The sequence below is a fragment of the Varanus komodoensis genome, unplaced genomic scaffold (genome assembly GCF_004798865.1).
Source record: "Varanus komodoensis strain SLA01 unplaced genomic scaffold, ASM479886v1 scaffold1, whole genome shotgun sequence".
Classification (NCBI taxonomy): domain Eukaryota; kingdom Metazoa; phylum Chordata; class Lepidosauria; order Squamata; family Varanidae; genus Varanus; species Varanus komodoensis.
In genome coordinates this window covers 1,539,689-1,552,064 of record NW_025335268.1, presented here as the reverse complement: position 1 = coordinate 1,552,064, position 12,376 = coordinate 1,539,689, and the positions used below count along the sequence as shown (strand labels likewise).

The following is a 12,376-nucleotide window of genomic DNA, read 5'->3' as shown; positions in this document are numbered from 1 at the left end:
TGACCACCTGAAGTCTAGACACCCCTGATATACATGACTAATATTGGCTGGGTTCAGATACCCATACTAAGGGGTTGTGTATAGTTTTAGTGTATGCTGTTAAACTGGACTGTTACACTGTTGTCTAAAGCCAGCTGTGCGGACAAGCTCAGTTGTTAACCACTAATAACTCATGGTCTGTTGTTGGGTTGATCAACATGGCTTGTTAACACAGCTGGATAACCCACATTTCAACAACCACATAGAGTTCAGCAATAAGCCACACTCAACCCCTGAATGTGAATTATTATGCTTGCTGTACCCAGGCAGTATCTAATGTCACAGGAGGCTCTCTGGACACATATTGCTTGAGGAATGTTCATCCCACCCCGTTCTGCTCCCCAGCTCAGCCTCAAGTCACCCACAAAACTAAATATTAGATCTGATGCTCCCCAGCTGTTGTGGAAGACATTAGAATGTGGGGACACCAGCGCAGGCGGATGGGCTAAGTGATGAACACGCAGCCCCTTTCCCCTCAGGTTGCCCCTTCACCAATCAAAGGGCTGAGCAGCACTTCCAATTCTCCATGGGGAACATTATTGTGGCCACTTGTTTCCCTACGGTCAGGCTCAAGCACGAGAGCAACACTGTCTTGCTGTGTTGCTGGCAATTCCAGTTTGTTGGGTCTTCTTAACAGTTATTCAAATTCTAGCTCTTCCTTGAGGGGAAAAATAATTTCTCTCCCTCTCTCTCTCCCCGCCACCCGCCCCAAGCAATAGCCTTCTCTCTTTCCTTAATTCATTTTTAGAGCATTCAGGACGTGGAAATCATGAAGGACATGTCAGATTTGACCGGCAGTGACAGATATGCAACTCAACACCAGAGGGGCCTGCAATTAGCCCCAAAGACACTGTCAGTATCAAGCAACGGCACCATCTCTGACTATTTGCCCCTGGTAACGAGGCTGGCTGCTTTAAATTTTACAACATTATAATCCACAAAAGTCACCCTGGTTGCCAGGAAAGCTGTTTGACAGGCAGGAATGGTGCCATGAATGGGGCAGAATTTTAATTCTTTTTCTTTAAGTTAAGCGAGACAACACCATCATTAGACAACTTCTCCCAATCTCTTACTACAACATGTCCCCACAGCTGGATTCAGAAGTCAACTTTCTCAGCACTCTTCTTCCCAGATGACCTCAGGATCCCCTGAAAATACCCCCTCTGGGTTTAGGAGGCCCTGCTGAGTGGAACTGCCTGGCAGAAGAGGTTAAAAAAGATTGCAGAAAATTGGTCAGAGGCACTTTTCGCTCCATTCACAGGCAGTTCCTCCACCTTGATTCCCTCCAGCACACACACACCACAACCTGCGCCACTTAGCTGGGCCTCCCAGCCCCTGGGGAGGCATTCTCAAGGGATCCGGGGCATTGCCAATGGTCCTGAGAGAAGATGAGGCCTTCTTTCCACAGGTGGATATCATGCCAACCCACAGTGGACAGATACACACGCAAAGTTATACTCTGTTGAAGGGTTACTAATCAATTTCTAAATAGCCTGTTGAGAAGTTCGGTAACTTTCATTGATTTCTACTTACGGGATTCAAACTCCTTTACCAAAAGGAGTTTTTCTGACTCAGTCCTTCCCAAATGTGTCTTCTGGTAATTATGAAAAAGAAAGGAAGGGAAAGAGGACATTTGTTTAAAAAACACCCCACATATTTCATTGGTTTTTGCACGCCTCTTTTCCAACACACACCCCTATAAAGTCTTCAAATGAGTCAACAGACAGCATCTTAAGGTTAAACCTACTGACACCAGGTTAACCAGCCAGCAATCCCGGAACTTGTATCCAAATTTACATATGCACAGAACAGATATTTTAAAATTGTGGCTTGTTTAGCTGCAGACTCCCAGAAAGCCAGTGACAGTAGCAAGGAGTCAGAAGGCAGACTTTGCCTTTGAAGAAAGGGAATCGTCTCCATGTTGACAGAGTTCAAAAGCGGCACTCCAGCATTGGCCTAAGGCCACTTCTTTGTGAGCTCGGCCATTAAATGCAGGTTTGCAGGTGGCCCAGCAGCTGAGGTTCAGGGACTCTGGTTTGCATATTTAGCTTTCATACGCCGCGTAGCGGGCCCTCCCACTTCCCTGCAAGCTATAAAGCACAAATTTATTCCAATGACTTTTCATCATTAAACATCTAATTTTGTTTGTGGAGCACCACTAGACTGTGCTTTAATTTAAAAGAAAGGACGAGAGAAAGAAAAAAAAGAAAGCGGGGAAAGGGAAAGAAGCACTGGGAGATCAGGCAGGCCTCCATCCCAGCAGGCCTTCAAGCATCCTCTCTCTCTCCCGCATCTGGGTCACCCTTGTCACATAAGCCCTTCTCAAATGCACAGGTTTCCTTCAAAGCCCATTGTTTGGTGGGGGGGGGGGGGGTTAAACTGCAGTGGGAGAGAAGTTGTAGCATTACAATAGCGTGCAATGCAAGTGACCTTGAAACTTGGAAATCCCACTTTGTTTCCCTGCCCCCAAAATTTAAAAAAAATCTAGAGTACACTTTCCCATCAACCCAAATGCAGCACTTAAAATGGCTCAGGGTCTCCTGATACCTGCTGTGGGCTTTCACTCTCCTCTTTCTCCCTCCCCCAGTAGAGTCTGTTTCATGAGTCCCGTTCTCGGTGGTGCAGCCTGGGCTCCTCAGAACTCCTGATTCTGCATTCCAGGCTGCATCCTTCATTATTGCCACTGAGAAGGCATGTGAATAAAAAACACCCACCTCTTCCTTAGGAGCATTTCTGGAATACTTTTGGCTGATATATGTTATCCAAGCCGTTTTTTGAACTCTTTCTCACTTGGCTGGTCTCCTAGCAGGGGCACCTGAGGTGGAATGGCCAAAGCAGAGACTCCAGGCTAAGAGGCATCCCCTCTTCAGGAAAAATGGTCCCATCAGCAGGAGAGAATGGGCATCTCCAATGGTGATGGGAGTGGAGCAGCTTCTGGAGGGCAGCTACTGGAAGCAGCGACTGGTGTAGAACTATCACTGGGAGTGACAGTGACACTCAAGCCACTCTGGTTAGGACTGCACAGAAGGAGGCAACGGGGCAGCACTTCTGAATTGTCTTACCTTGGAACCCCTATGAAGAAACAATTTATAAGAGCTGTGCAGGGCTGCGAAGGTCAGGACCTTTTGAAGGGCATTCACTCATAGGGTCGCCATAAGTCAGGGATGACTTGACGGCACATGACAGCATCAAAATATTATTGCGCGATACAAAAAACAACCAGACCACACCATTAAAGAGACAAGTTAGTCATAACAAATTTTAGTCCCACTGATTTCAGTGGGTCTACTCTACATATGGCTAAGCCTGTATCCAAACCATCAGTTGTTGTTGTTTTTTTTAAATCTCTGTGTAAACAACTTTAAATTAGGGCTTGGTACATACATGGCTTTCTGTAACTCTGCAAGTGTCACTGAAAGCTTGGTCAATAAAGTAGGACTACAAATATGAGATGTTTTAATAAAAAATACACGTGGAATAATGTAACAGCATCACCACCAAAAAGTACTATATTTATCATGTTTATTTTTGGCACTTCTTTCTCCGAGTTTAAGAAGCCACTTGCCTTTCTAATGAAAACTTTTAAAATTCATTATAACATGTCTGATCTAAAGCAAGAATAACCAAAAGAAAGCTACAGACTTAGTTCATTCCCACCCGTTCTCCAATTTCATTGTCTTCCATCTTCCCTATGTTTAGTCTTAAGGATGGGGTCGTCTTGCTTTGGCTGGATTAGACTCAGCTTTACAGCAAGTTAACGGGCAATCCAAAGGAAGGCAACAAACAGGCAGCGGGTCAAGCACAAAGGTTTTGGTCCAGTAGGGAATCAGACTATGGCAGGAGTGGTCAAGGGACAAACAAAGGTCAAAGCACAGTTAAGCAGTCAGATACATTACGCAGTCCAGAAGCAGAGTCAAGCAGGAGTCCAAGGGTCAGTAGCATGGAGCATCAGTCACAAGGAAGGGCTGGAAAGCAAGGTACAAGGCACTGGAGCTGAAAGAATGGTTGTTTCCAGCAATGGCTAGGCTGAGACTGAAGGGTTATATTGTCAGAGCCTCCTGAGCCCCACCCAGGACTCAGCAGTAGTTCATTATAGTCCTCTGGCCTGCATCCTACTCAGGAGGGCTTGCTTGCTCTTGAGGAGTCCTCCTTTGTCATACAGCCTTCCCCAACCTGGTGGCTTTCAGAAGCATTTGGACCGCAACTCCCAGGGTTCCCATCCAGCAAGCCCATTGACTGGGAATTCTTGCTGTTGCAGTCCAAACATGTCTGGAAGACCCAAGGATGGGGAAGGCTGTGGTGATGGACTGCTCCTTCTCAAGCAGACCTCCTGATCTGCCTCTTGATGTGATGATGCTCCTGGGGGCAGAGGGTTGTTCAGCCCCTGCCTCAAAGGCAGAGTCGTTGGGCACATACAAGGTCCTCCTGGTCTTTTGGAACTGACGGATCTGGGATGAGAGCTCTAGCCCTTCCTTTGAGGAGTATTTTCCAATGAGGACAAGACAGAGATGCCACTGGCAAGTGGAGGTCACCACAGAGGTCTTGTTTCCGACTAAGACCAGCACTGCACAAGTTCTTCAGCCTGAGGAACTTGAATCTCCCTGGCCAGGCTGCTCAGAGGCATCTCTGTGTGTGAGGTCCTGTGAGAATGGATCGCTGGCCCCCAGACAACTGTATCGTGCAGGGCTCGCCACAGCAGGCTGAAATCTGATTTGTACCAGGGATTCATAGCAAGCCTCTGAAAGTGACGCCCGCTCAGCTTCCCTGGTGATCCCAATCGTGTGCTTCACCTTCACATTCTGCAGTACAAGCAGGAACTCGAACTGCTTATGCTAAGGAAGCAAGGCAGAAAAGGTGAAGCTACAATGAACTCAAATGGCTGTGTGGGAAGCAAGCTTTGGTGGAGGGATGTGATGGAGGATGGGGAGGCAGCTTAGCAGACAGGAAGGACAGCGGGTGTTCAAGGGCAGAGCGGATCAAGGTTCTTAAGCAGATATGCTACAGTAGAGCACAGGTTCAGCTATTCATTACCAGAGCAGCTGGTAATGGACACAACGAGAAATACGTTCTGCAGAAAACTGTCACTGTAGGACTTGGTCTCTTTCCGGGCTCTTTCTTCACTGCCAGAACCCAAAAACAAAACCAGACATCTGACTGAAATCTCTGGATCCTGCTCACCTGTTTGGCCAGAATCCTTGCAGTGAGTCTCACCGTCTCTGAGGGATTCCAGTTCTGCCCAAACACGCACATGGCAGAACATTCTAGCTTGTGCAAAGGCCAGTCCTGTTTCTGGAAGGTGAAGCACAGAGGTTAAACACGATCTATGGACTAGCATTTTGCAAATGAAAAGAGGATGCCACATACCCCAACCAAACCTGGAGGACAAATGAAGTGTGCTTCCTTTACAAAGCTTAAGAAGGCACTCACTAAAACTCGATGAAAACCGGAACAAATCTGAAGATGGAAGAGCCATTTTCTGGGGCCAGCTTTGATATGCACTGACAAGATATGACCACACTGAAAACATAAAAGAGAATACAGCCTGTGTCTCCATTGAAGGGGGAGCGGTACAGTGAGCACCAGGTTTTGGAAGAGCCGGGCCAGATAATTACAAGTCCACAGATCAGAAGCAGCACTGCCACCTTGGCATGAGATCCGGTTAGGTCAGAGGCAATCTCACACCAGTCCCCCTGTTCAGAGAGGGCTCTTCCTTCCAAGCCCCTTGCTATCAGCAGTTCTTGCTTCTCCGCTCTCTAGCAATCCCAGCCTTTGCTTCCACTCCCCAGTCCTGTCCCCAGTCCCAACAGCTAGAGACTTTCAAAAGCTAAATTCTCCAAAGACCAAAACTTATTTAGTTAGTCCAGTTCTAATCAGCCACTAGCAAATGCTCTCTGGGGAAATTACAACTCATTAAAAAAAACCTAAAATGCAATTTTAAAATCCATGTATATCTGCGACAAATTAACCAACAAAACCTCTAAATGTGCAATGGTCCCCAACCTCTCTGGGTCAGTGGGCACATTTGAAATTTGGTGTGTGTGTGTGTGGGGGGGGGTGTTGTCTCATGGACACTCTCACAAAATGGCTGTGCAGAGAGGAAATTGCCTGCTCATAAAATGGTTTTCTTGCTATCCGTGGTTGGTCAGAAGATACTCATTTTCTAGAAGACAAACAGATGTGACTAAAATGCAAGTAGAAGACAGAGGTCTGAGCAATAAGACACAAAACCAGCTTTTTGAGTCCAATAAGGAATGGGCTATTGGGCAAAACTTCACTTTGCAGCATGCCAGCAGCCCTTTTTTAATTTTTTAAAATTCTAAGCAATAAAATAAAAATCAAGAAGGGCAGGGAGTCTGGGGGCTGCCATGAGATGTCCCTATGGGCACATTAATGTCCACAGGTGCCAAACTGAACACCACTGTCCTGGTGTTTTTATTCTGAATCGAAAGGAAAATCAAACAGTACTTTTCCACATCTGCAACTCATCGCTTCGTCACATGAGCAAGGACAGGGGGCTGATATGGGGAGTCTTTGTCTCTCAGTGGCAGAGCAAATGTTGTGCAGGCAACGCTCCCTGGTTTAGTCCCTGGCTTCTCTAGGTGAGCCTTCAGATCCCTTCCTGAAGCTCTGGAGAGATGCCACCATTCAGTGCAGGTTGGGGCATGCAGCCTCTCTCAGCCCGAGGGCCAAATCCCATTATGGTGCTCCCAGCAGCTGCATTCCAGTCAGGGGTTGGGGAGCTGAAGCAAAAGGAGTAGAACCAACATTCAAAAATGCCAGCATATTTTAACTTAAAGCTCTTGCTGACAGTAACGAAGCCTCAGGAGAGCACTCCAACATTGTGGATTGGGGCAAAAACAACAGAAAGGCCAGGAAACCGCTAAGCAATTGGTGATCGTGTGAAGTGGGATGGGGCCATTTGGGAAGCCCCAGGAGGGTCAGGCTGGAACCCCAAAAGGGCTGGATCTAGCCCACTATTCGGCAGTTCCGCCCCTCTGGTGGACAACGGCTTGACTGCATCTGAGGCCGTTCCCTGCATTCTTATGAATGTGGTGCTTTCGAAATAAAGATACCTAAGCACATGTATCTCTGGCCTGAACAATCATGATTCAGTCAAGCTATCTCAGTCACCTCTAGCTAAGTCCTTGGAAGAACTTTCTCCCAGAAAGAACAGGCAGAATAAACCCAAGCCGGACCCCAATGGCCAACACACAGGCTGGCACAATGCGCCAGTGACAAGCAAGCAGGTACCCCGCAGTGCTGCTATCGCATCTTGTCTTGGGGTGCTGCACTAGCACAAGCAAGCCTGAATGGAAGGGTAACCCTGAAGTTGGCACTCCAGCTTGCCAGGTGAGAGGCCCATTGCCTTGTAAGTTTCCTTTCAAGTCTAACATCAGATTGATATGCAGTTAAAGAAAAGGCCTATGATCTGAAAATCCTCCCAAGAATCAGGAATGCTAGAATCAAATGATGCTAAAATTTAATAGATGCCAACATATTAATTATTCCCATTCATTGCATGGAATAAGTGTGTTCAGTGTAAAATACACAGTGAGTAGTCGAGGCAAATTTATTTATTTATTTATTTATTTATTTATTTATTTATTTATTAAAACATTTTTATGCCGCCCCATTCGCCGAAGCCTCGGGGCGGCTTACAACAAATTGTTAGTGATCATCCAAAAACCTGATTCTCTGGATGATATTCACAGCCATCTCCACTCATATTTGTCAAATAAGCAATCATGAGATTCAACAAAGCAGGAAAAAACCCAACTGCATTTTACTGAAAATGGTTTTATTTTATACCAGCGGTGCATGTCTGTGAGCAAATGTGTCTGTGTGTGAGAGAGAGAACCATAACAAAAAGGAGCTGCCAAATAATAGCTAAGATTCTTCATTAAATAGATAACTTCTAAGTACATGAGAAGTAGAAAATAACCTTTTAAAATGTAACATATAGATGTGTCTTCACAGTGTCAGAGAGACAGAGACCCCAGTTAAGAAAGATGCAAAACTGACAATGGCAGGATGTCCTTCCACCATTCCGTCCTGACACTTTTATTCTTTAAGCATAGTTAATTAAAATTTTTCCTCAGGCAGAATCCGACTGAGTTATGTGAACTAGTAAGGTGGTTAAAGGGACAAGATGTGGCTGAATTGTGCAAAACAAGATAAAAGCCAGGAACATTGCAGGAATAAGGGAGCAGCATCTGAGTAATACCTGGCATGGAAACACTCTGACAGAGGTCTTTTTAGTGATCACAGCAGGACTGCATTTAACATTCTTTTCCACTATTTCTCTAAGCCATGTGATCGGTAGCAGGCAGATTGTTCTAACCAAGTCCCTAGTGCTGTATTAATGATATTGTAGATTCCAGGCTGGGGAAAACTATGCAATGTTTCTCTCTGATTTAAAGATAGAGTCAGAAAACTTATGGAAAGAAAGTTTGCTAGGGCAACTGCATGTTGAAAATCAAATGGAAACATGGAAACATGATCTTCCTCTGCTGGGTTCAGCAAAATGGCTCCTCTCAGCATAGCTCCTACGGATGTGCTGGAAGAAAACCTAAAGTATTCTTCAGTATCCCAAAATACTGAACAGCCAATTCATGAAATGAGGCTGAGAGAAAGAATCTCCCTTTGGAGGAAGCCACCCTAAACCTTCCAGGAAAACCGGCATCAAGAGTACCAAACTTCACGCCCTTTTTGCTTTTGGCTGCCCCCCCTAGTGGAAGGCAGCCCCTGGGAGCGTCTCCAAAACAGAATCCGGCCCGCCGCCTGAAAGAGGCCCTACACTACTGATCTACATGGAATCAAAGAGAAAAGGCTGGAAGAATAAAAAAAGTCGAATTCTCATTTTTGCTTTTCAGAACTCCAGTTGATGCTACTTGTGTTAGCTAATGTCCTTGCTTCTACATGATTGCTTATTTGTCAAGTAAACAATATACAAACATACACACATACATACGCAATCAAGTCTTGATATAGTAGATTTTTAAAAGAGTAGTTGAGCTTTCTGATTACATATCCACTTCTTCTAACTAATCTTTCAAAAATGACAAGAGGATTAGCAGTACTTTTTGGAACTGGAAAGGCAGGATTATCACCTCCTCAAAGTTCTCTTCATGCCCGCGTGCCTCCTTGAGACTTCACGCTGTGAGCCAACACAGAATCCCTGCCTTAAGTTCTGCATGGTGCCCAGCAATGTTACAAAGTTGCAAAATATGATTATTTACCTGTATGTTTATTTAAAGCAAGCCATGCTATGGGGATTTTAGTTGCTACAAAAAGAGATAATAATTTTCTAGAATGACATTCCAGGAATTATATTCACTGAATGATTCTATTATTGCTTCTCAATATTTTATTATTATTAATTTCATTTCTATATTTGTCAAGGTGGCCTTTTGAGGAAGTTAGCAGACATGTTAATCAGTTGGATGAAACAGCTGGGAACTGATGGTTGGGGAAATCTTTCAGGCTTTGTTTTGAGAGCTTTTTTCAAACACTAAATGAGGAAGACAAGTTCAGAGCTACATCCACTATAATTAGCTGAACTATATTTATTAAAGATTGCCTAAGTGTATTTTACAGTGAAAATAACAAGTCACATAGCTTGTCTACACTTGCAAAATCCATCTTCTTTAAAACACTTTATAGTGCTGCTAATGGCCAATCTCTGACATAGGACAAAGGAAGAGACTTTTGTCTGATGCTCGTTGACTTGAAATTATTATTAAGGTTTTAAATTGTGAATAGTAATGCAAATTCTCTTAATTGAACTGAGTGTTAGCCAGCTTTGTGAAGCCACTCATGAATGGGTTTCTTTTCAAACATTCTACTTCCAGGAATACCATGGAAAAAACCAACAGACAGAAAGGTTGGAAAGACAATAACCTAACAATTATTTGACTGTATCCCATCACCTCTGTAAAGTGAGGGCCAATCCTTTGAAACAGGATTAGGTTCAACTTCAATTGTAATATAGAAGAGTAATATAAAGCAAGAAGACATCCCCATGCCTAGAAAGAGGTTACACTATAATCTCAAAAGGAAGGAGAAAACAGCAAGGAAGAAACTAGAGGCAAAGCTAATATTACTAACATTTATATGCTTCTTTATATGCTAAAAATCCATCAAGGTGTGTACAACTAATGAATATAAATGATACAATTCATTATCCAGGATTTGCTTAAATCTGATGAGAGGCCTGGTTATACCTTTAACATTGGTTCACTTAAGACAAAATACAAGAATTTCAAGTTGTCAGCTGGAGGAAAAACACTGACTTTGGCTTCTGGCTCAGCTAGAGCTAAGAAATCCTATATGTGATTATAAGTTAAGGCAAGAGCCCAGTGGTCTTCTAAACTGAGGTCCAGTTTTCATTTGTTTGGTGTGAAAAAAAAAACCCAAAACAAAAGACGTTCCTTGCCACAAAGGCCTAAAAGGGAAACATTTGCTACACGCTGCAGTCCAACAAGTTCAATATCAAGGCACCAATGTCCTTCTTAGCTTCGAGGCAGAATGCTGAGCCACTAAAACAAAAAACAAAAGAATCCCCAAATGTCTTTGAAAAAGACAAAGATGAAGATGCAGTACAGATTATCTGTGCAGTGCATCATCAGCAGGGATGATATTCTGAAGAACAGAATGCTTGACGGTAACTTCAAAAAATTCAGAGCTGGCAATGTTCTTAAATTTCACACAAGTGCTGTGGAAGGATTCCCCAACACCAAAGAGCAGCACTCTGCCAAGCGAGAAACAAAAAAGCCCTCAGCATTTCATACACAGCAATGGAAAAAGACAGGATCAATTCTGGTGAGTTTAAACTAGAAAGATAAAAATGCCTGAAATTCTACTGAATAAAGAATTGCTTCGCAAATGGTGACTTAGCACAAGGAAGGCCTTATGAAACCATTTCATAATTTCACATCTAGGAATCTTAATGTTCCTGTAACTAAGAAGTGCCTGGAGGAAAGTCTCCTTTCTTGGAAGACTGCATTGTTGCAGCTGCTTTACAGGCACTGTGCACTGCACAACTGTACAGTCAACTGACCGGCATGTAGAGAAGTGGGGCAATCCACCACGCATACTATTATTGAAGATGGAGACCACAGGTCTTAATTTGGGAAACCTGCAAAGAAGCTTGCACACATACCAACAATACAGAAGCGATAAGAAAGCATATTGCATCTGAAAACAGAAGACAGCAGCACTAAATAAAAGAGACAGCACTGACTACAAGCACACATCCACATGTTTAGATCACAGAAAGTCCCACAACTCACAGCGCTTGCCATCCAGCATAGCCATTTTTCTGTCTATACAAACTAGAGCTTCTCCTGCCTCTTTCACATTCTTGTTTGGCCAGTGGAGGGTATTAACCAGGGTTCCGTTTCACTTTAGCCAACTACTGTCTTGCCATGACATGCAAACCAGGAATTGTGGTTTTAAGTAATTATAAGCTCCTGCTTGTTAAACATGCCGCCTGCCTCCCGTAGGTGCGCGCTCGCCGCTGCCTCACAGCGTGGCCAGGGAGGTGGTGGCTCGCTCGCTCGGAGATGCTTTTGGACTCGCTGGGAGATCTCAGAGCGAGTGAGCCACTGCCATGTGCGTGCGATGCCACCTCGCACGCGCCCCCAGGCACCTCCCCCTCACTGGCCCGCGATGGTCACTGCAGCCTTTGAACTGGCCCCCTATTCAAAAAGTTTGAGGACCCCTGCTTTAGACCAACAGGTCATTGTGCAGTTAAAACATTTTTTCCCAGAGCTTCACAGCAGACTGCTGTATAAACAGAAGGGGAGGGGAGGCAGGCAGGGCGATGCCATCCCGTCTCTGAGCCTACTGCAGTGGGGCTGCAAAGTCATTCATCCTAGATGAGTCAGAGTCGTGCATTCTGATGGCTGCAGGAGCTGACAATGCATGCTCAATTCCCACCTGAACATATGACTGGTGAGATCATTCACAACACCTACTTGCTTCCTCCTTTCAGAGGAAAAGCCGCGTTGCAATGGAACTGCCCAATCAGTTGCCCTGAGCCAGGAGGAAAGGGAGGTGCAAATACATGCAGCTTGGCCCACCTATTCCAGAAAGGGTAAGTAGCACCAAAGAGGGGGAAAGAGGACGTTTTCTGAGCCCAGAATATCAGTTCTGCTCTTCTGAATGATGATTTGAACCCCAACCCTGCTTTTGGGGCCTCAAAAATGGTGAAATATAAAGGAAACAGGACAACACCAGTCATATTCCATTTAAAGAAGGGAAGCAGCCTTGAGCCCAATTTCAGGGATTCTCTGTAAGTGACTAGTTCAGGACTCTGGAAAGAGCTAATCTGCCC

General features: G+C 44.7%; 1 protein-coding gene across 1 annotated transcript in view; it reads right to left on the bottom strand.

Annotated features, from left to right (window-relative positions):
- SMYD2 (SET and MYND domain containing 2) overlaps nt 1-12,376 on the bottom strand; it is a 37,375-nt gene that overhangs the window by 12,407 nt on the left and 12,592 nt on the right. Inside the window, exons 3-4 of the mRNA XM_044425296.1 lie at nt 5,218-5,328; nt 1,573-1,633 (exon numbers count right to left, since the gene is read on the bottom strand). Coding sequence (XP_044281231.1) covers nt 1,573-1,633; nt 5,218-5,328 — 172 coding nt within the window. The remainder of the gene's footprint in view (nt 1-1,572; nt 1,634-5,217; nt 5,329-12,376) is intronic.